Source organism: Nyctereutes procyonoides, unplaced genomic scaffold (genome assembly GCF_905146905.1).
Source record: "Nyctereutes procyonoides isolate TBG_1078 unplaced genomic scaffold, NYPRO_anot_genome, whole genome shotgun sequence".
Taxonomy (NCBI): Eukaryota; Metazoa; Chordata; class Mammalia; order Carnivora; family Canidae; genus Nyctereutes; species Nyctereutes procyonoides.
Window position 1 is genome coordinate 23,992,946 of NW_026575040.1, and position 23,606 is coordinate 24,016,551.

At 36.8% G+C, this 23,606-nt stretch overlaps 1 protein-coding gene across 1 annotated transcript in view; it reads left to right on the forward strand.

The window, feature by feature from the left end:
- The window catches only part of SPPL2A (signal peptide peptidase like 2A), a 53,358-nt gene that overhangs the window by 9,105 nt on the left and 20,647 nt on the right, over window positions 1–23,606 (forward strand). The window contains exons 2-7 of the mRNA XM_055320035.1: window positions 10,836–10,955; window positions 11,270–11,452; window positions 12,344–12,433; window positions 12,902–13,035; window positions 20,677–20,828; window positions 23,489–23,585. Of these exons, the coding sequence (XP_055176010.1) occupies window positions 10,836–10,955; window positions 11,270–11,452; window positions 12,344–12,433; window positions 12,902–13,035; window positions 20,677–20,828; window positions 23,489–23,585 (776 nt within the window). The remainder of the gene's footprint in view (window positions 1–10,835; window positions 10,956–11,269; window positions 11,453–12,343; window positions 12,434–12,901; window positions 13,036–20,676; window positions 20,829–23,488; window positions 23,586–23,606) is intronic.

Consider the following 23,606-nt stretch of genomic DNA (forward strand, 5'->3'; position numbering starts at 1 on the left):
TCAAAGAAGAATCCTTGAACTGTGCTATTAGCTTGGACAGGAGTACAGCAGGCCTGTTCTCACTGGGTTAATATTGGGCTGGTGAGTCAGCATCAGGAGTCTGTTGGAACAGAGGCCCAGAATTCAAATGCCCATGGAGACTAGAGTGTAAGGCATGGGTGTACTCCCAAGAGATAGGGACGTGAAGGTCAGTGCAAGACTGACTCACTATAAGTATACTGATGAACTAAAGCTCCTGTACATGTCCCTTAGTTTACGATCTGATTGGCCTGAGAAAATAGGGAGATTGTACCTTTGCAAGGATGTGAGTGTAATATACATCACTGCAGTTGGTCTTTTTTTTAGACATTTGATAATTATCTGACACTTGTCATACTGAGAGCATTTTAGGAGAAAAATGGGCAAAGGAGTAGGTAACTAACATTAAGGTAAGCTTAAACATTGATATTTTTTGGTTTGAAAAGATGATAGGAAATGTGATTGAAGTCAAGTGATTAAGATAAAGTAAATTTGCAATGGTGAGCAACAGATAGTCCATGAAATTTTATGGAGGTAAATTTGAGTCAGAAAAGGAAGTACTACTACATACCATGGGCTAATAAACTTGTTTTTCTTGTGTGTGAGGATCAAGTAAGATGTGAATATAAAGACACTGGTATAAAATTGATGATTTGATGGTCCTGGAGAAATAAAGTTTGAAACCACTATCAGTACTATGAAGAGGGAAGATTGGGGGCAAGTTGTCCTAGGAAAAGGAATTCCATGAAGCTCTAGAGACCTAGAATTGGGAGTATTTGGAAGAGTATTAAGGAAATGATGTGGGAGGAAGTAATTGGGTATTGGAGTGGTGGTAGAAGATGCCCAGTACCACAGAAGAGGGAGTTGACAGCTAATGCAGAGATCATGTGACCAATGTGATTGTTGGGCACTGAGCTGCTTTGGGGATGCAACTGCATGAAGGAACTTGAAGTGATAGCAGAATTGAAAGACTGCTGATCTAGGTTTTGGAGAGCTTGGTTCTAATCTTGGCCCCTGAGACCACTTCATTTTGATCATTTTGGACCTGTCAGAGCTATGAAAAGAAGGGCCTAGAGTATTATCTCTAAATCCCTTTAAGCCTTTGATACTAAGCTTTTTACTAGGAGAATATTTTCATTATTTTTTTAAAGATTTTATTTATTTATTCATGAGAGACACAGAGAGCAAGAGAGAGGCAGAGACATAGGCAGAGGGAGAAGCAGGCTCCATGCAGGAAGCCTGATATGAGACTCGATCCCGGAACCCTGGGATCACGCTCTGAGCCAAAGACATACTCAAATGCTAAGCCACCCAAGCGTCATGAGAATATTTTCATTATTGGTTGAAAATGCAAACAGACTAGTTTTAAAGGTTGAGTAAGGTCACAGAAGACCAGGCTACAGTTGATAACAAAGAAAAATTCAGTTGTTTTGCTACATGTCTCTAACTTGGAAGGTGTGAAGGAAGATATCCTCCCCTTCCATCATAGGATCTTTGTCAAATGATCAAACACTAGTATGTGGGTGGACCACAAGCCTCACCTAATTTGGTGTTTGTAATGCTTGAAGGGGACACTGAGTTTCAGGCCTTTTTCTTTATGCTTCCCTACTAATGGACCCACAGTAATGTGGTCCCCACTGCTCCATTCTCTGATAGCCTTGCTACTAAGATGTGTGGTTCACCTACCAGCAGCATCACTATCACCTGGGAGCTTGTTAAAAATGCAGAACCTCACATGCCACTCTGACCTATTAAATCAAAATCTACATTTTAATACGACTGCTAAGTGATTTGTATGCACAATAAATCTTGAAAAGCTCGACTCCTGTAGCTGTGGTTCTCAAACTTTAACAAGTAATAGAATGGGCTTGTAAAAATAAACTGCCTGGGGGTTTCTGATTCTGGAGATCTGGAATAGGGCCCAAGAATTTGCATTTCTAACTCCATAAGAACTTACCAAAGTTTTTATTAAGCGACTCTTGACTTTAATCACATTCTGCTTCTGATTATCTGTTTCAGGTTTGTTTTTAATTTTCCTAGTAAGGGGATCCCTGGGTGGCGCAGCGGTTTAGGCGCCTGCCTTTGGCCCAGGGCGCGATCCTGGAGACCCAGGATCGAGTCCCACATCGGGCTCCCGGTGCATGGAGCCTGCCTCTCCCTCTGCCTGTGTCTCTCCCTCTCTCTCTTTCTCTCTCTGTGTGACTATCATAAATAAATAAAAAAATTAAAAAAAAATTTTCCTAGTAAGAGTGTAATTTCTTATGTCACATTTCTTTGGGGGAAGGCAGCTTTAGTGAGCTATAATTCATATACTCTGCAGTTTACCTATTTGAAGTACAAAGCATTGGCTTTTAGTATATTCACAGATATGTGCAACCATTAACACAGTCCATTTTAGAACATTTACATCATGTCAGAAAGAAATCGGTGGGACACAGATGTTTACGGCAGTGAAATTATTCCTTATTCCATAGCTTACTGTGATGGTGGATACATGTCACAATGTATAGAATGTACAACATCAAGAGTGAATCTTACATGTAAACTATGGGCTGTGGGTGGTAATGATCAGTGTATGTTTGTTTATTGTGACAGATGTACCCCTTTAGTGCAGAGATTGATAATAGGGAAGGCTGTGCATGTGTGTGGCAGGGGGTATGGGGGTACTCTACTTCCTGCTCAATTTTGCTGTGACCCTAAAGTTGATATAAAAGTCTGTTTTTTAAAAAAGACGGAAACCTACATCCTGCAGGTATTACCTTATATCCCCGTATTCCACCAAACCCTAAGCAACCATTAATCATCTCCTATTTTTTTCTTTTTCTTTAAACATTTATTTATTCATGAGACACAGAGAGAGGCAGACACACACACAGTAGGAGAAGCAGGCTCCTTGTAGGGAGCTCAATGTGGGACACGATCCCAGAAGTGGATCACAACGTCCTGAGCCAAAGGCAGATGCTCAACCGCTAGCCATCCAGGTGTCCCTCATCTCATATTTCCTGTGCATCGTACAAGTACTTGGCAAGGTGCTAGATATATTATTATTAATAATAGTTACCATTTACTAAGAGCTTAATACATGCAAACAATTGCACTATCTAACTTAATCTTCATGACAACTCTCAGTCAAAGCTGGGGATGTGGAAGATTAAAACAGGTTAAATGACTTGGAACATGGAGAGTAAATGGTAAAATGCCATTCTGTCCCAGGTCTGTAAAGCTCATGATATCTATTGTTAATAAGCTAAATTTTTGAAGCTATACAATCTCTGTGAAGAATTTACTGAGATATTTTTAAATGTAGAAATGCGGATGTTGTTTATTTTTTTATTTTTTATTTTTGTTTTTTGTTTTTTTTCGGATGTTTAAATAGAGTTGTTTGCTCATGAAATTTACTACATGTTTCACATTGAATACTATTTTACCATTGTGTATGGTTATACTTTACTAATTTTCTAATAAAATATATGTCTTCTCTCACTAATTCCAATACCAATGAGTTTCACTTTTACCTGTGCTGAATTTTCTTCAATTGTAGGGAAGATTATAATTCCTTTATAGCCATAAATCTTACCTATTTGAGAATCTTTGTACTTCCTTGAACACTGAGGCTTTAAAAAAAAATCTCTTAATGGTTGTAATTATAAAAGTAACACTGAATATTATACATATTATACATATATATTGTGTAAAAGGAGGTTTTGTATATGTGTCCATATGGAAAATCTAATACGTAGAGTTAGAAATGTATAGAAAAGCTACAGAACAGTCTAGTTTGACCTCATGTATAAAACTGTACATATTTAAGGTATGTATTCACGTGTATTAAATATATACAGATAGGGATCCCTGGGTGGTGCAGCGGTTTGGCGCCTGCCTTTGGCCCAGGGCGCGATCCTGGAGACCCGGGATCGAGTCCCATGTCGGGCTCCCGGTGCATGGAGCCTGCTTCTCCCTCTGCCTGTGTCTCTGCCTCTCTCTCTCTCATTCTGTGTGACTATCATAAATAAATGAAAATTTAAAAAAATAAATATATACAGATAGTGTCTGGAAAGATGTGGAAGAAACTCCTAAGAGTGGGACTGAGAGCCAGGATAAGAGGAGGACTTCATACCTGTTTGAATGTTTTTCCTTTTTAGCATCTCAAATCTTTTCACACTGTCACCTTTGCCTTTGTTTCGCTCTCCCTCTTTTTTTTAAATGGCCTGATGTGTCTCTCTCCATATCTTCAAGCTCACATAAATGTACAGATACATATAGGGAACTTGGGGGGGGGGTCACTTTTTTTTTTAATACAAATCAGCTTATATTGGGGTGCCTGACTGGCTGAGTCCGTAGAGCATGTGAACTCTTGGTCTCTGAGTGGGGAGTTCAGGCCCCACATTAGGCATAGAGTTTATTTAAAAAAAAAAAGGTTACACTATAAATATCTCTCTGGAACTTGATTTCTCACTATGGACATCTGTTTCTGTGGGTAGATCTAGTTCTTCTTTTTTTAATGTTTTATATATTCATGAGAGACACAGAGAGGGATAGACATGGACAGAGAGAGAGGAGGCTCCCTGTGGGGAGCCTGATACGGGACTCAATCCCAGGACCCCGGGATCACACCCTAAGCTGAAGGCAGATGCTCAGCCAGTAAGCCACCCAGGTGTCCCTCTGGTTCTTTTTTTTTTTTTTTTTATTATGCTTGATCTGAACCAAAAGGCCAAGAAGCTATTCTTTTTTTTTTTTCTTTTTTAATAGCTACTTACTAGCATATCAATGTAATGGGCTCCTTATTAGTGAAAGTTGTTGATTTTTTTTCAGTAATAAATGATACTATGAATATCCTTATACATTTATCTTTGTGCATTTCTTTTTTTAATTGAAGTCATTAACATACAATGTTATATTAGTTTCAGGTGTACAATATAATTACCCAGCATTTCTATACATTAGTCAGTGCTCATCAAGATAAGTGTGCTCTGACTCCCCTTATCTATTTCACCCATCCCCCTACCCCTGGCACCCACCAGTTTGTTATCTATATTTAAGAGTCTTTTTTTGTTTTTGTTTTTATTTACTTTGTTCATTTGTTTCTTATGTGTTTACATATGAGTGAAATATATTTTTCTTTCTCTGACTTCATTTAGTATTATAGCTTCTAGGTCCACCCATATTGTTGCAGATGGTAAGATCTCATTCATTTTTATGGCTGAGTAATATTCCATATTATATATATATGCATTTTTTTATCCATTCATCTGTAGATGGACGCTTGAGTTGATTGCTTTCATATTTTGGTGAATAATACTACAATAAACAGTGGTACATATATCTTTTCATATAAGTGTTTTTATTTTCTTTGGATAAATGCTCAGTAGTGGAATTTCTGCATTATATAGTAATTCTATTTTTAACCTCTTTTTTTATTTTAAAGATTTTATTTATTTATTCATGAGAGACATACAGAGAGAGGCAGAGACACAAGCAGAGGGAGAAGTAGGCTCCATGCAGGGAGCCCGATGTGGGACTCGATCCTGGAACTCCAGGATCATGCCCTGAGCCAAAGGCAGATAGATGCTCAACTGCTGAGCCACCCAGGTGTCCCTATTTTTTTTTTCCTATTTCTAATCTTTAAAAGAACTTCCATATTGTTTTCCACAGTGGTTGTACCAATTTGCATTCCTACTGACAGTGCATTCCTTTTTCTCCACATCCTCAATATTCCTTGTCTTTTTGGTTCTAACCATTCTGATAGATATAAGGTAATATCATTGTTTTGAGTTGCATTTCCCTGATGATTAGTGATGGTGAACATCTTTTCATGTGTCTTTTGGCCATCTGTATGTCATCTTTGGAAAAATGTCTATTTAGGTCTTCTGCCCATTTTTTAATTGAATTATGTCCTTTTTGGTATTGAGTTGTGTAAGTTCTTTATGTATTTTGGATATTAAATCCTTATCAGATGTATCATTTGCTAATTATATTCTCCCATTCAGTGGATTCTCTTGTCATTTTGTTAGTGGTTTTCTTTGCTGTGCAAGAGCTTTTTATTTGGGTATGGTCCTAGTATTTATTTATTTATTTATTTATTTATTTATTTTTAATTTTTTTTTTCCTAGTTTTTAATTCTCTTGTCTTAGGAGATGTATCTAGAAAAATGTTTCTACAGCTGATGACAGAAATTGCTGCCTATGTTTTCTTTCTTTTTTTTTTTTTTTAAGATTTTATTTATTTATTCACGAGAGACACAGAAAGAGAGAGGCAGAGACAGAAGCAGGCTCCGTGCAGGGAGCCTGATGCGGGACTCGATCCCGGTTCTCCAGGATCACGCCCTGGGCTGAAGGCAGACATGCTTAACCACTGAGCCACCCAGGCATCCCCCTATGTTTTCTTATAGTTTTATGGTCTCAGGTCTCACATTTAGGTCTTTAATCATTTTGAGCTTATTTTTGTGTGTTGTATTAGAAAGTGGTCTGGGTTGCCTGGCTGGCTCACTCAGAAGAGCATGCAACTCTTGCTTTTATGGTTGGTCGGTCGTGAGTTCGAGCCCTATGTTGAATATAAAGATTACTTAAATATTTTTTAAAAAAAGAAAAGAGGGATCTCTGGGTGGCTTAGCAGTTTGGCACCTGCCTTTGGCCCAGGGCGCGATCCTGGAGTCCCCGGATCGAGTCCCGTGTCGGGCTCCTGGCATGGAGCCTGCTTCTCCCTTTGCCTGTGTCTCTGCCTCTCTATCTCTATGTCTATCATAAAATAAATAAATAAATCTTTAAAAAAGAAAAGAAAATTGGCCAGTTTCATTCTTTTGCACGTAGCTGTTCAGTTTTCTCAGCACCATTTGTTGAAGAGACCGTCTTTTCTCCGTTGTATGTTCTTGCCTCCTTTGTCATAAATTGCCATATACATGTGGGTTTCTTTCTCCACTCTCTGTAATACATTTGTAGAGAATGAATCAGGATTCCATGTATTAAAATTTTTGATTGATCCTACCAGTTGTCTATTTAAAAATTATTACCACTTCATTGTTTCTCCTTCTCCCTCTACCTGCCACTCCCCCTTCGTGTGTGTATGTGTGTGTGTGTGTGCGTGCTCTCTCTCCCTTTGTCAAATAAGTAAAATAGGGGGATCCCTGGGTGGCTCAGCGGTTCAGCACTTGCCTTTGGCCCAGGGCATGATCCTGGAGTCCTGGGATCAAGTCCCGTGTCGGGCTCCTGGCATGGAGCCTGCTTCTCCCCTCTGTCTGTGTCTCTGCCTCTCTCTCTATGTCTGTCATGAATAAATAAATAAAATCTTTAAAATCAATCTGGGATCCCTGGGTGGCGCAGCAGTTTAGCGCCTGCCTTTGGCCCAGGGCGCGATCCTGGAGACCCGGGATCAAATCCCACATCGGGCTCCCGGTGCATGGAGCCTGCTTCTCCCTCTGCCTATGTCTCTGCCTCTTTCTCTCTCTCTCATAAATAAAAAAATAATTAAAGAAAATAAATAAAATCAATCAGTCTTTAAGGGGGGGGGCCACCTGGGTGGCTCTGTCAGTTAAGTGTGTGCCTTCAGCTCAAGTCATGATCCCAGGACTGGGGATTGAGCCCCACATTGGCTCAGCCCAGAATCTGCTTCTCCTTTTCCCTCTTTCTCTGCCCGCCACCCTCCCTACTTATATGTGTACATGTGCACTCTTTCTCTCTGTCAAATAAATAAGTAAATAAATATTTTTTAAAAAGCAATATTATACCACTTCAGCAGCAGTGTGCACAATTAGAACCCAAATCTTTATCTAAATACCATTCTTCTCGGGATCCCTGGGTGGCGCAGCGGTTTGGCGCCTGCCTTTGGCCCAGGGCGCGATCCTGGAGACCCGGGATCGAATCCCACATCGGGCTCCCGGCGCATGGAGCCTGCTTCTCCCTCTGCCTGTGTCTCTGCCTCTCTCTCTCTCTCTCTCTCTCTCTCTATCATAAATAAATAAAAAAATAAATAAATAAATACCATTCTTCTCCAAAAGGTACTTAGTAGAATGATTGGTTCCAGACCTGTGGCAGGTAAAAGATAAAGACAGCCTAGGACACTTTATGCCCTCAAAAATAAGGAAGTCCTCAATGACTAATGGGGTCTTCTTAAAAGGTTACAAAGAGCTGGGTGTAAGAGGCTCTGCTGGCCAAATTTGGGTCAATTTAAATATCAAACAAATAATTACATTACATTGAATTTTTATCAGTGATCATTTGGTGATACTAAGCAAAAGATGGTAGGAGAGAGTAAGTTTTTTTTTTTAATTAAAAAGAATATTTGAGAGAGAGAAAGAGAGCATGAGCAGGGGGAGAGGGGCAGAGGGAGAAGTAGACTTCCTGCTAAGCAGGGAACCCAGTGTGGGGCTCTCTGTCCCAAAACCCTGGGATCACAACCTGAGCCGAAGGCAGATGCTTAACCAACTGAGCCACCCAGGTGGCCTAGTAAGCTTTTTAAAAGAGTACTAGCTAATACATGTAGAAGGAATTACAGTATTAAAAAACAATGACCATTTCTCAACCCCTGACATAGTACATAAAATTCAGGTATAGATCATCATGGAGGCTAAAAACTAGGTGAGAGGTTGTTGAACTGTTGACATGCTACAGATTACTAACCTATCACACAGGGGAAAAAAAGAAACCAAACTTTATACTGGAGAAATCCTGTAGTTACTACCTTAATCAAATTCACCATCACTAATGCTGGAACATACTGACATCATGTGCCATTTGTTAGATTGATTAAGAAGTACTAAATTCACTGATGAAGGATTGTTTTCAAAAATGTTTAACCTAGGGATGCCTGGCTGGCTCACTGGTTGAGCGTCTGCCTTTGGCCCAGGGTGTGATCCTGGGGGCCCAGGATCGAGTCCTACGTCGGGCTCCCTGCATGGAGCCTGCTTCTCCCTCTCCCTGTATCTCTGCCTCTCTCTGTGTGTTTCTAATGAATAAATAAATAAAATCTTAAAAAAAAATCCATCACTTATTTAACCCACCCTCCCTGCCCATCTCCCCTCCAGCAACCCTGTTTGTTCTCTGTAGTTAAGAGTCTGTCTTATGGTCTGCTGCCCTCTCTTTTTTTTTTCTTTCCCTATGTTAATCTGTTTTATTTCCAAAATTCCACATGAGTGAAATAAATTCCACATATGAGTGAAATCATATGGTATTTATCTTTGACCTATTTTGCTTAGCATAATACACTCTAGCTCCATCCATGTCGTTGAAATGGCAAGATTTTATTCCTTTTTTTTTTTTTTTTTTTAAGATTTTATTTGAGACAGAGAAAATGAGCCAGGGAATTGCAGAGGGAGAAGGAGAAGCAGACTTCCCCTGAACAGGGAGCTCAATCCCAGAACCCTGGGATCATGTCCTGAGCTGAAGGCCAGTGCTTAACCGACTGAGCCAACCAGGTGCCCCTCTTTCCTGCTTTTTGAAGATTAATTGACCATAGAGTTAAGGGTACATTTCTGGATTTTCTGTTCTGTTCCATTGATCTATATGTGTGTTTTTGTGCCAGTACCATACTGTCTTGAAGGCTGTAGCTTTGTAATAGAGCTTAAAGTCTGGAATTATGATGCATTCAACTTTGCTTTCCTTTTTCAAGATTGCTTTGGCTATTCGGAATCTTAGAGTTCCATACAAATTTTAGGATTGTTTGTTCTAAAAAATGCTGGTGACATCTTGATGGGAATTGCATTGATTCTATAGATTGCTTTGGGTAGTATAGAATTTTAACAGTAGTTGTTCTTCCAGTCCATGGGCATGGAATGTTTCCATATCTTTGGGTCCTCTTCAATTTCTTTCATAAGTGTTCTATAATTTTCAGCAAAATACAGATCTTTTACCTCTTTGGTTATGTTTATTCCTAGGTATCTTGTGGTTTTTGGTGCAATTGTAAATAGGATCAATTCCTTGATTTCCCTTTCTGCTGTTTCATTATTGGTGTATAGAAAGGCAACAGATTTCTATATGTTGATTTTGTATCCTGTGACTTTACTGAATTTGTGTATCAGTTTTAGCAATTTTTTGGTGGAGTCTTTCGGTTTTCTAGGGTATCATATTGTCTGCAAATAGTGAAAGTTTGACTTCTTCCTTGCCTATTTGGATGTCTTTTATTTCTTTTTTTGTTATCTGATTGCAGAGACTATGCAGAGGCTAGGATTTCCAGTATGATTTTGTTGTGGGTTTTTTTTTTTAAAGATTTTATTTATTTATTTATTTACTTATTTGAGAGAGAGAGAGTGCATGCGTACTTGCATAAGTGGGAGGAAATACAGAGGAAGAAGCTGACTCTCCCCTGAGCAGGGAGCCTGACATTGGGCTCCATGCCAGGACCCTGAGATGGTGACCTGAGCCAAAGGCAGATGCTTAACCAAGTGAGCCACCAGGCGCTTCTCCAGTACTATTTTAAATAAAAATGGTGACAGTGGATATCCTAGACAGGTTGAGGGATTTCAAGTGCATTGTCTTTTATTTTACATAAACAATGAAGTAATAACTCATAAAAGATTGGGAAGGAAAGTTTCAGGCTGTTAAGGGAGTATTAAAATTTATTGCATAGCAACAATCTTCTCTAGGATATGGCCCTTATAACAAGGGCTATAATTGTGTCCCCATAAGAAAGTGACTTCCTTCAAAGAATGTGTTCTGGGCAAATGTGTATAATTACAGCATTTCCTCAAACAAGAAGAAATAAATTCATTGAAAGACCTTCCCTCTTATGGAAGTGTGGTCAAACTTCTATATAAATAGCATTATTAAAATCCTTGGTTATTGGCAAATCAAATTATTCCAGTTTGAAAATTATTGTTCGTGTCCTAGACAGCTGCTCAGGAAGCAATCCTGCATGCGTCTGGAAATGGCAAACTTTTACCATCTAAGGACTACTGCATGCTTTATAACCCTCAGTGGACATCTCTTCCGAATACTCTAGAAAATGCAGTAAGTAAATCACAGTTACTACTTATATGTAGACATAAAATTATTGAAAGGTGAAGATGAGTGATTGTTATGTTGTAGTGTGTGAACTAGTTGTAATATATGATGGTCAATAAACAGTAATTGTTTTATTGTTTTGGCTCAAGTATTTTTCTCTCTGTGGGAAAAACAAATTAGGGAATTTTAAAGTACTTCCCTGGTTGTCATAAAATATTTCGAATTTAAAAGAACTTGGTATTAAACCAATACTGATACTTTGTCATTGAATGCATTTTTTGTGAATATGTTTATTATGTTAAAGACATTTCTCTTTCCAGACTTCTGTCAGTTTGATGAATCTGACTACCACACCACTATGCAACCTTTCTGATATTCCGCCCGATGGAATAAAGAGCAAAGCTGTTGTGGTAAAGTGGGGAACCTGCCATATTCTTGAAAAAGCCAGAATTGCACAAACTGGAGGTGCTGAAGCATTGTTGGTTGCCAATAACAGTGTCCTAGTAAGTTTTAAAACTTTAATAAACTTTTGAGCTCATGATATATATCAAATTTCACAAGAATTGAATTATTTTGGGTATGTAGTTTAGGGGCTGAATTTTGAATAATCTCACAGTAGGGTTCTTTTAAAATAAACATTCTGGGGCCATATAGGTGACTAAGTTGGTTAAACATCTGACTCTTGATCTCAGCTCAGGTCTTGATCTCAGAGTTGGGAGTTCAAGTCCCACTTTGGGCTCCATGCTGGGTGTGGAGCTTACTTAAAAAGAAATAATAGTAATTTTTTAAATAAATAAAATAAACATTCTGGCTATGATAGGTATTAATTAGAAAACTTTGTAGTTTCTTTTCTGTTCCTAAAGTGGACAAGACTTTGTTAGGAATGTGTGTATGCGTAAGTCTAATTAAACCTCAGTGTTGTATGTACGCACAGACATATATATATATATATATATATATATATATATATATATATATATATGATATTCCTGTTTGTAAGTAAGTTTAAGTTTATGCTAAAGGATTCCAGTTTGAGAACTGGAAATCAAGGAAGAACATGTGAAACTTTGTCTTATAACTTTAAAAAAGATATAATATTAATACTTAAAGGAATAATTTGAGGGGTGCCTGGGTGGCTCAGTCAGTTAAATGTCTGATTCTGCTTGGGTGTGATCCCAGAGTCCTGGGATCAAGCCCCACATCAGACTCCCTGCTCAGAAGGGAGACTGCTTCTCCCTCTGCCTGCCACTCCCCCTGCTTGTGCTCTCTCTCCTCTCTCTCTCTCTCTGTTAAGTAAATAAAATCTTAAATAAATAGCAATACAGGAATAAGGTGTATTTTATTCTGTAATTAGTAGCTCATAAGTTTTCATAATATGTTTTTTTTTCTTTTAGTTTCCACCCTCAGGGAACAAATCTGAATTTCATGATGTGAAAATACTGATTGCATTTATAAGCCGTAAAGACTTCATAGATATGAAGCAGGTAAATTAGTAATTACATACTATACAAAGTTTATACATAGTACAATTCTTCACTTTTAACACTTGATATTCAATATAAATTATATATGCTCCATTTGCTAACAAGAAGCTATAAAGGCCTTATCAAGTCTTTATTTGGGAAGAGTTCACCTCTCAGAGAGCACAAGGTGTTTCTGAGCCCTCACTTTAGAATATTTATTTGTCTTGACTTCTTTAATTGGCTCTGTGTTATATCATTTATCTTACCCATAAATCCCTGGACAAGATGTCACTGTGTGGAACATTGAACTTTCAAGATTTAATAAACCAAAGCATAGCCTCATAATTCTGACAAGAGAATAATACATCATGTTGTCAAAAAGTTCTTGACTCTCTGTAGTGTCTGTTTCAGAGTGAAATTAGAACATTGCTGCCATATACTATAGAAAACTAATTCTGTTTTTTGTTTTTTTCTTTTTTTGTCTTTCAGACTCTTGGAGATAACATTACTGTGAAAATGTATTCTCCATCATGGCCTAACTTTGACTATACTATGGTGGTTATTTTTGTAATTGCTGTGTTCACTGTGGCATTAGGAGGATACTGGAGTGGACTAATTGAATTGTAAGTTTAAGTAAACTTCAGTGTTTTTGTGCTAAATGGCTAAAAAATTATTGTTTGATAATCAATTTAATCATGTAACAACATGTAAATTTTACCTGACCTCAGAATATAGTGCTATTAAGATCTGATTACAGGTTTGTCTTCCTGTAGGTCATTTAATTTTTCACTGAGAAGGAAGTTATAGCTTCCTCTGACTCTTCTGCTGGTAGGCTAGCATTGAAACTACATCAAAGACATTTTAAAATTGAAATGTTTAATTATCTCTCTCAGAAAAGATGAAAATACTTGATGTCCTTGTGGGCCTATTTATTTAGATTAGAAGAAAATAAGTAAGAGAAGGTGGGACAGGGGGTTTCAGTTCCTCCTGAGAGCAGTCATTGCAGTATGATCTCATCATGTTGTTTAATGCTTTAGAATTTCTGAAGATATGAAGCATGTTCATTTTTTTTTAAGATTTTATTTATTTATTCATGAGAGACACAGAAAGAGAGGCAGAGACACAGGCAGAGGGAGGAGAAGCAGGTTCTTATGCAAGGAACCTGATGCGAGACTCTATCCCGGGAATCCAGGATCACACCCTGAGCCAAAGGCAGACACTCAACCGCTGAGCCACCCAGGCATCCCTAAGCATGTTCATATTCTAATTTAAAAATAGGGGATCCCTGGGTGGCGCAGCGGTTTAGCGTCTGCCTTTGGCCCAGGGCGCGATCCTAGAGACTTGGATCGAATCCCACGTCGGGCTCCCGGTGCATGGAGCCTGCTTCTCCCTCTGCCTGTGTCTCTGCCTCTCTCTCTCTCTCTCTGTGTGTGACTATCATTAAAAAAAAAAGGAATTCCAGGGCAGCCAGGGTGGCTCAGCAGTTTAGCACCTGCCTTCAGCCCAGGGCGTGATCCTGGAGACCCGGGATCGAGACCCACGTCGAGCTCCCTGCATGGAGCCTGCTTCTCCCTCTGCCTGTGTCTCTGCCCTCCCCCCCTCTCTGTCTCATGAATAAATAAAATCTTTTAAAATAAATGAATGAATGAGTGTGTGAATGAATGAATTCCAAATGTACATAAAATTTAGATTTCCCTGTTCAGTAACAACCTAAAGCCAGTCTTCTTGCAGTTATGTATGTTGGCTCTGGATGAAAGCAGGCAACATTGTTAAAAGGAATCAGTTCATATTTAGAACTCTGAACTTAAAAATGTGCTCAGAGCATATTTGATGTATAAAGGACAATATATTCATCTTATGAATTGATCTGTAGGTTCCATTACAAAGGGCTTATTTGCAACTAAATGAAGTTAATATTACTTATAATTTCTTAAAATACTAAAATTTGATTGACTCATGTCAAGAGAAAAATCTTAGGGTTGAACAAGTATAGTAGGTTTCTAGAATATTGAGCTTTAAATATTTTCCATATTTGGAAAACATGTTTCAACATATATATACACACATACACACACATATATATGCAATTCATATTTATGTATATACATAGTTCATATGTATTCATCATCTATATACACGGGTGTGTGTGTGTGTGTGTGTGTATATATATATATATATCAGTCACATATTTTCATGTGAGTAAGCATTTTTTTCCATTATTAATCTTTATAAAGTATATCATGTAAGATCTCCAAGGTCATTTTCTAGATTATTTGGTGAAACTTCGTAAATAATTTCCCCAAAGCTCCTGATTCATTCAGAATGTTTTCCCCTTTAATCTAGATTCTCAATATACTTCTATATATTGTAAATTATTTAAGTAAATTGTTTCTTCTCTGGAGTAGTGCTTTTCAAACTAATATGTATACAAACTATCTTGAGATCTCATTAAAATGAAAATTTAGATTTAGTAGGCTTGGGATGGGGGCCAAGATTCCATGTTTTAAAAGAAGCTCCCAAATGATTTTGTTGGCCCACAGATCACACTTTGAGTTAGCAAGGTATGCTTTGTATACATGTCAGGGTAAGCTCTTCCTCAAGAAAATTGGCGATGGGAGAAGAGTACATATAAGCTTTTTTATTCATAAAACATGATGATGGACAAAAACAGAGAGAATTTGTTACCTTCATAGCCATATTAGGAGAGAAGGAGTTCTTTACCTGCAGGATTACGGAATTTTTAAATTTTTCATTTTAATTACAGTTTAGTTAACGTACAGTGTTTATATTGGTTTAAGGTGTACAATTCAGTTCAATGCCTTACTCCATGTTCATCAAGAAAAATGTACTCTTAATCCCCTTTATCTATTTTGCCCATCCCCTCACCTTCTTCCCCTCTGGCAACCACCAGTTTGCTTTCTGTATTTACAAGTATATTTTCTTGTTTTTGTTTTTTTACTTTGTTCATTTGTTTCTTAAAATTTTACATATGAGTGAAATTATATGATATTTATCTTTTCTCTGAATTTATTTAGCATTATACTCTCTCGGTCCATCCATATTGTTGCAAATGGCAATATCTTATTTTTAGGGCTAAGTTATATCCTATCCTATTGTATATATACTTTATCCATTTATCTTTTTCCATTCATCTATGGATGGAAACTTGGGTTGATTGCTTCCATATCTTGGCTATTGTGAGTAATGCTGTAATAGACACTTTTCAAATAAATGTTTTCATTTTCTTTGAGTAATTATCCAGTAGTTTCTATCCATTTCTGGATCATATGGTAATTCTGTTTTTAATTTTTTTTAAGGAATCTCCATATTGTTTTCCACAGTGCTTACACAGTGCATTCCCATGAGCAGTGCACAGTGTTCCTTTTTCTCCACATCCTCATCAAACTTGATATTTCTTGTCTTTTGATCTAACAGATGTAAGGTAACATTTTATTTTTGTGTATTGTGTGAGAAAGTGGTCCGGTTTCATTCTTTTGCATGGAGCTGTCCAGTTTTTCTAACACCATTTGTTGAGGAATCTTTTTACCATTGCATATTCTTGCCTCCTATGTTGACAATTTATTCACCATGTAATCATGGATTTATATCTGGTCCCTCTATTCTTTGGATCTATGTGTCCTCTTTTGTGCCAGGACCATACTGTTTTGATTACTACAGTTTTATATTATATCTTCAAATCCAGGATTATGATATCTTCAGTTTTGTTCTTCTTTTTCAAGATGACTTTGCCTATTTGGGGTCTTTCTGTGATTCCATATAAATTTTAGGATTGTTTTAGTTCTACAAAAAATGCTGGTGGTACTTTGATAGGAATTGCATTAAATCTGTAGATTTGCTTTAGATGGTATGGACATTTTAACATATTTGTTCTTCCAATCCCTGAGCACAGAATATCTTTCCATTTGTTTGTGTTGCCTTCAATTTCTTTCATAGTTTTCAGGGTATAGGTCTTTAACCATCTTGGTCCCAGGTATTTTATTATTTTTGGTATAATTGTAAATGGGATTGTTTACTTAATTTCTCTTTCTGTTACTTCATTTAAAAAAAAAACATTTTATTTATTCATTTGAGAGAGAGAATGCACATGGGGAGAGCCCAAGGGCAAAGGAGACGGACAAGCAGACTCCATGCTGAGCATGGAGCCTGACTCAGGGACCCAATCTCAGGACCCTGAGATCATGACTTAAGCCAAAACCAAGAGTTGGACACAACCAACTAAGCCACCCAGGTAGCCATCTGCTACTTCAATATTAGTGTACAGAAATACAGCAGATGTCTATAAATTGATTTTGTTTCCTGCAGCCTTACTGAATTTATATATCAGTTCTAGTAGTTTTTGGTGGAGTCTTTTGGATTTTCTATATATAGCATCATGTCATCTGCAAGTAGTGAAAGTTTTACTTCTTCCTTACCAATTTAGATACTTTTTACTATTTTTTCTTGTCTGATTGCTGTGCCTAGGACTTCCAGTACTGTGTTGAATAAAAATGATGAGAGTGGACATCCTTGTCTAATTCCTGACCTTCTCTTATTTTATAGTCTTTATCTGGTTTTGGTGTCAGGATTATGCTGGCCTCACAGGGTGATTTTGGAAGCTTTCCTTTTCTTTTTTTGGGGGGAATAGCTTAGGAAGAATAGGTATTAACTCCTCTTTAAATGTTTGGTAGAATTCACCTATGAAGCTTTCTGGTCCTGAACTTGTGTTTGCTGAGACTTTTTTGATTTTTTGATTACTGATTCAGTTTCTTTGCTGGTAATCAGTCTGTTCAAATTTTCTATTCCTTGAGTGAAATAAGTCAATTGGAGAAAGACCATACGGTTTCACTCATATGTGGAATATAAGAAATAGTGAAAGAGACCATAAGGAAAAGAAGGGAAACTGTGAATGGGGAAATATTAGAGAGGAAGACAAACCATGAGAGACTCCTAACTCTGGAAAACAAACCAAAGGGTTGCAGAAGGGGAAAAGTGGGGAGATGGGGTAGCTGTGTGACACACACTAAGGAGGGCACTTGATGAGATGAGCACAGGGTGTTGTTGTTTTTTTTTAAAGATTTTATTTATTCATGAGAGACAGAGGCAGAGACACAGAGGGAGAAGCAGGCTCCCCACAGGGAACCCGATGCAGGATTCAATCCCCAGGATTGAGGATGAGGATCATGCCCTGAGCCAAAGGCAGACACCCAACCGCTAAGCCACCCAGGCGTCCCAAGCACAGGGTGTTATACTGTATGTTGGCAAATGGAATTTAAATAAAATACTTTTTTAAAAAAAGACACTTAGCTCAAAAAAATTTTTTTTTCTGTTCCTGATTCTGTTTTGGAAGGTTATATGTTTCTAGGAATTTATCCATTTCTTCTTGGTTGTCCAATTTGTTCCCATATAATTTTTTATAATATTCTCTTATAATCTTTTGTATTTCTGTAGTATTGGTTGTTATTTCTCCTCTTTCATTTGTGATTTTGTTTGAGTCATCTCTTTTTTTTATGAGTCTGGCTAAAGGTTTATCAATTTGTGATTTTTTCAAAGAACCAGCCCTTGGTTTCTTTGATCTGTTTTTTACGGTTGTTGTTGTTGTTTTTAGTTTCTATTTCTTTTATTTCTGTTTTGATCTTTATTATTTCCTTCCTTCTTTTGTTTTGGGTTTCTTTCTTCTTTTTCTAGCTCTGTTAGGTGTAAGATAAGGTGGTTTATTTGAGATTTTTTCCTGCTTCTTGAGGTAGGCTATAAATTTCCCTCTTACAACAGCTTTTGCTGCATCCCTGAGATTTTGGTCTGTTTTGATTTCATTTTCATTTGTTTCCATGTGAGTTTTGATTTCTTCTTTGACTTCTTAGGTGACCCACTCATTGTTCAGTAGCATGTCATTTAACCTCCATGTTTACTTGTGATCTTTTCAGATTTTTTTCTTGTGGTTGATTTCAAGTTTCATAGCATTGTGGTCAGAAACGATGCATGATATAACTTTGATCTTTTTTAATTTATTGAGATTTGTTTGTGCCCTAATATGTGATCTATTCTGGAGAACGTTCCATGTGCACTTGAAAAGAATATATTTTCTGCTGTTTTAGGATGGAGTGTTCTGAATATATCTTAAATCCATCTGGTTCAGTGCATCTTTCAAAGCCACCATTTCCTTGTTGATTTCTTGTTTGGATGATCTGTCCTATGATGTAAGTGGGTGTTAAAGTCCCCTACTGTTATTGTATTACTATTGCTTATTTATGTTTGTTATTAACTGTTTTATGTATTTGGATGCTCTCATGTTTGGTGTATAAATATGCACAATTGTTACAGCTTATTGTTGGATTGTCCCCTTTATTATTATATAATGTCATTCTTTGTCTCTTGTTATAGCCTTTATTTTAAAGTCGATCTTATCCAATGTAAGCATTTCTACCCTGGCTTTCTTTTCATACCCATTTACATGATAAATGCTTTTTCTTCCCTTCACTTTCAACCTGCATGTGTGTTTAGGTCTAAAATGAGTCTCTTGTTGAGATTCATCTGTTGCATACTGATGGGTCTTGCGTTTTTAATCCATTCTGTCACCCTGTGTCTTTTGATTAGAGCATTTCAACCATTCACATTCAAAGTTATTGATAGATAATGTACTTAGTGTCATTTTGTTGCTTGTATTATGGATTTTTTTTGTCGTTCTTCTGTGTTTCTTCTCTTATATTTAGACTTTCTTTATTGATAGACTTGGATTCCTTTCTCTTTTTATTTTGTGTATGTTTTACTGGTTTTTGACCTGTGATTGCCATTAGGTTTGTATATAATATCTTCTGCATATAGCAGTATATATTGAGTTGATGATTACTTAAGTGTGTACTCATTCTTTACTCCTCTCTCAACCTCCCATGTTTTAGCTATATGGTGTCATACTTTACGTCCTTATTTTGAGAGTCCCTTGATAAGTGTGTACATACATATATACTCACACACATACACACACTTATTTTTACTGCTTTTGTGCTTCCTACTTTTCTTACTCATGGTCTTTCCTTTCTACTCAAAGTGTCTCCTTTAACATTTCTTGTTAGAGCAGGTTTAGTGGTGATGAATTCCTTTAACTTTTGTTTGGGAACTTCTTTATCTCTCCTTCTGTTCTGAATGATGGCCTTGCTGGATATTCTTGGCTACACATTTTTTCTTTTTTTTTTTAGATTTTTTCCTTTCAATATTCTGAATATATCATGTTACTCCTTTCTGGCCTGCAAGGTTTCTGTTGAAAAATCAGCTGATAGCCTTTCTGGGGTTTTCCTTGTATGTAACTATTTTCTATTGCTGCTTTTAAAATTCTCTTTCAACATTATGGATTTTGAAATTGAGGTGGCCAATTCTAAAAGTAGAATAAAGACAGGCTCTATCCCAGGATCCTGATATCATGATCTGAGCTGAAGGCAGATGCTTAACTGACTGAGCGACTCAGGCACCCTTGTCTTTTCCTTTAAAGCATTCTACTGGGCAGCCTGGGTGGTTCAGCGGTTTAGCACTGCCTTCGGCCCAGGGCATGATCCTGGAGACACAGGATCAAGTTCCACATCAGGCTCCCTGTATGGAGCCTGCTTCTCCCTCTGCCTGAGTCTCTGCCTCTCTCTCTCTCTCTCTCTGTGTCTCTCATGAATAAATAAATAAAACTTTAAAAAAAAATTAAAGCATTCCACCTGGAGAACTGATACACTAAATAGGAATATATAAAATTTTCATTATAATATATATGAATGTGTAAATCGTTCACTGGAATAAAAATAGCTTTAAATGTATCTGTTTGCAATGACAGATGCCAAAAATTGACACTTTTTCCCAATTTTGCTTCTGGAAAAAAATGCTGTTTCAAAAGTTAGTGGTTAATAACAGATCATCTCTGGAGGGTAAAATTGTAGGAACTTTTTACTTTCTAGATTAAGTACTTTTTTTTTTCCCAAGATTTTATTTATTTATTCATGAAAGACACAGAGAGAGGCAGAGACATAGATAGAGGGAGAAGCGGGGTTCTCGCAGGGAGCCTGATGCGGGACTCAATCCCCATACCGGGATCATGCCCTGAGCTGAAGGCAGATGCTCAACTGCTGAGCCACTCAGGCGTCCCTAGATTAAGTACTTTCTGTTTGGTGTACTGTTTTTAAAATATTATTACTTTGTAGTCAGAAACAAATTTATGTTGGTATTGGAGATAGATTTTAAAAATAACTGTACTTGGCAGAGATTGGCTGAAGTTCCTGTGTGTGTTTATACAGGGAGAGCATGAAGGCAGTGACAAACACTGAAGATAGAGAAACGAGGAGAAAGAAGGACGAATATTTAACTTTTAGTCCTCTAACAGTTGTAATATTTGTGGTTGTCTGCTGTGTTATGATGGTCTTACTTTATTTCTTCTACAGATGGTTGGGTAAGAAGTCATATTTCATATTTGCTATTTTCAGCCTACAAGTTTTTCATTTACTTCACTAGATTTAAGATATTATACCTGGGAAGCTTAAGCAAATAATTAAAGTGATAACTTTTTAAACTGTCAGAAGTGTTAGATCTCCATCACTCTGGGATAAAAAATACGCAGATTAAAAATATACTATGTCTTTGAAATAAGAATACTTCTTCATGGATGACTCAGAAAAAAATTGTGGTGGCCCCTAATTTTCCCTCTCTGCAGGTAAAGCTAGAGATGGAGAGCCCCTTATCTAAGCAACAGTTTAAGGACTTCTTGGTAACTGTATTTAGTTACATGAAATAGAAAATATTCAAATTACTAATTTATTGCCTCTCCTTACCCTCAAAGTGTGGTTTGTTCGTCAATGTGCAATTCAAGATGTATCACTCAGATTTTGTTTTACTTGAATCAATAGTCAGGATTGTGCTACATGTAAAGACACACAAGTACTTGCCTATGGTCCAGAAAGTAATGGGTACTTTCCCTTTAAGAAGGTAGAGATTTAAAAAAAAAAAAAAAAAAAAAGAAGGTAGGGGTAGAAACTCTAAGGGCTTGCCCATCCCCTGGACAATTGTGTTAGTGGTCTGAAAGAATGGAAATTTGCCATCTCTAGCCAATGCACAGCATAAAGAGGAGGAGACCAGGGAAAAGGGAAATGTACTTGGTAAGAACTAGCAAAACACTTTGTAAAAACCACCACAGGCTCCAGTGCTTATTTGGAGAACATTAGCACAATTTTCTGGACTAGAAAACTGAGGCACTTGGGTTAGTTTCAGCCTATTTTCCAATTCCTCCTGTCCTGTGGCAGCATTAAAAACTAGACCTATGACATACATTTTCAGTTAGAAAAAAGAATATTTGAATGTCACTCGTATTTCAATTTGTTTCTGGGAGAGTGGGTACTAGGATAGTTATTTATATTACATTATCATTGTGCAGTTAATTTTTCTAATTTAATACCAGCCTTCAGTTGTTTGTGTCTGACCCTTAGTCAATTAATTAGTGGTCTTTGATAGGAAAAAAAAAGTCCTCTACCCCCCCCAAAGCATGTTTTCATTTTTGGTGAGAAATTTCCTTAAATTTACTGGTATTTAAAAAGTTGACCTTGTTTATAAATGTAATTTTTTTAGTGGGAAGATTATTAAACCTGGGACATGGGATTTAATTATGACTGACAAAATCTACGTGATACTACAGGATTTAATGTACCTCCAAATGATTCCTAAAGGCTAAAGTTGCTGCCATTTTTAATATACAAAAATATATCAAATTGCTAAGGTTCCCCTTACCATTTTAAGTCATGCTCAAGAAAGTAACTAAAGGTGGTTATATTAACCGGATACTTTCTCATGTCTAATCATTTTCCTATGTAACATTGAATGAAATACTTAAAACTCTATTAGGGTCTCAGGAGCATGATTTCTACCTAAGTTTTAAAACTCGGTTGGCAGCCTTTGGTGGATGACTTACCAAACATAACTTGGCAGTTTTTTTACTTTCTTTACCGTTCACATTACCATATGTAACTAGTGTTAACAAATAACAGGGGACTAAAAAAGTAATTTGTCCTAGTTCAGAATTGGAAAGTGGCCAATAGTTAAAAACAAGGATATCAGAAAATTTTGGATGGTATGTTTTTCTTTCTTTTTTTTAAATGTATTTTTTTTATTTTTTATTTTTTTATGTTTTGTATCTGTGTTTCCGAAAAAGGAACACTTCTGCAGACTCCTGAATAAGATCTAAGTTGTCCAGCCACATAAACAGCAAGATGCTGGATGATTTTTCTATGACATTTTAAAGATGACATAAAAGCTGTATTGATTTTTAAAAGCGAAAAAGAAGGAAAGAAGCGGGGCTATCCTTTACTTGCTGTCTCTAGATTACTCTTTCTTTCTCACCTATAGAGCAAAGTTTCAATTTTCTGAAAGTTAGTGAAATATGAAAAAATTCAGGTAAAATTTGTATTTCCATTGTGAAATTTTGAGAAACGAGTATTTTATTTTAGAGTACAACAGTTTCTTCCCCTTTTTGAGAAAAAGGAGATCAAATGTAATTTTAAATAATTGTCAAAAAGTATAGCTAATATAGAAAAATATTTGTGAGTTTTAACTACTTTAGCTTCATATCATAAAGTGGTTTGTTTAAATGGATTTGGTTTTTACCGCAGGTCAAGTTATTAGAGGTAAATTACACCATAGGGAAATATAGCATGATTAATGTCTAAGGTAGGTGTCAGTTCTCATCCCTAAGCTGCATTTTGAAAAATGTTTATACTACTTCCTTAATTTGTCTATTCCTTACATGTAAGTACTTACAAGTGTCTACAACTCACTTCATAGACAGCTTTAACAGACATGTTTGAATCATTGAATGATAGAAAATGTAGCCCTTGAACAGTCCTACCAGTGTGTAATGGAACTAAAACAACACATAAAATACCCATTCTTCAGTAAAACTCAGGATCTAAATATTTTCAGCTTAGTAACCAATTCAGATTATAGTATGGTCCCAGCATTGAAAGTATCAACGATTCACTAAGAAAGCTGCATTAATATTGCTTGTATATTTTCTTATCATATTTCCTTCTGTTCTCATATAATTTAGTGTCTTTTTTTTTCTAGTTTATGTTATGATAGCAATTTTCTGCATAGCATCAGCAATGAGTCTGTACAACTGTCTTGCTGCACTAATTCATAAGATACCATGTGGACAATGCACGTATGTATCTCTTACAAGGAA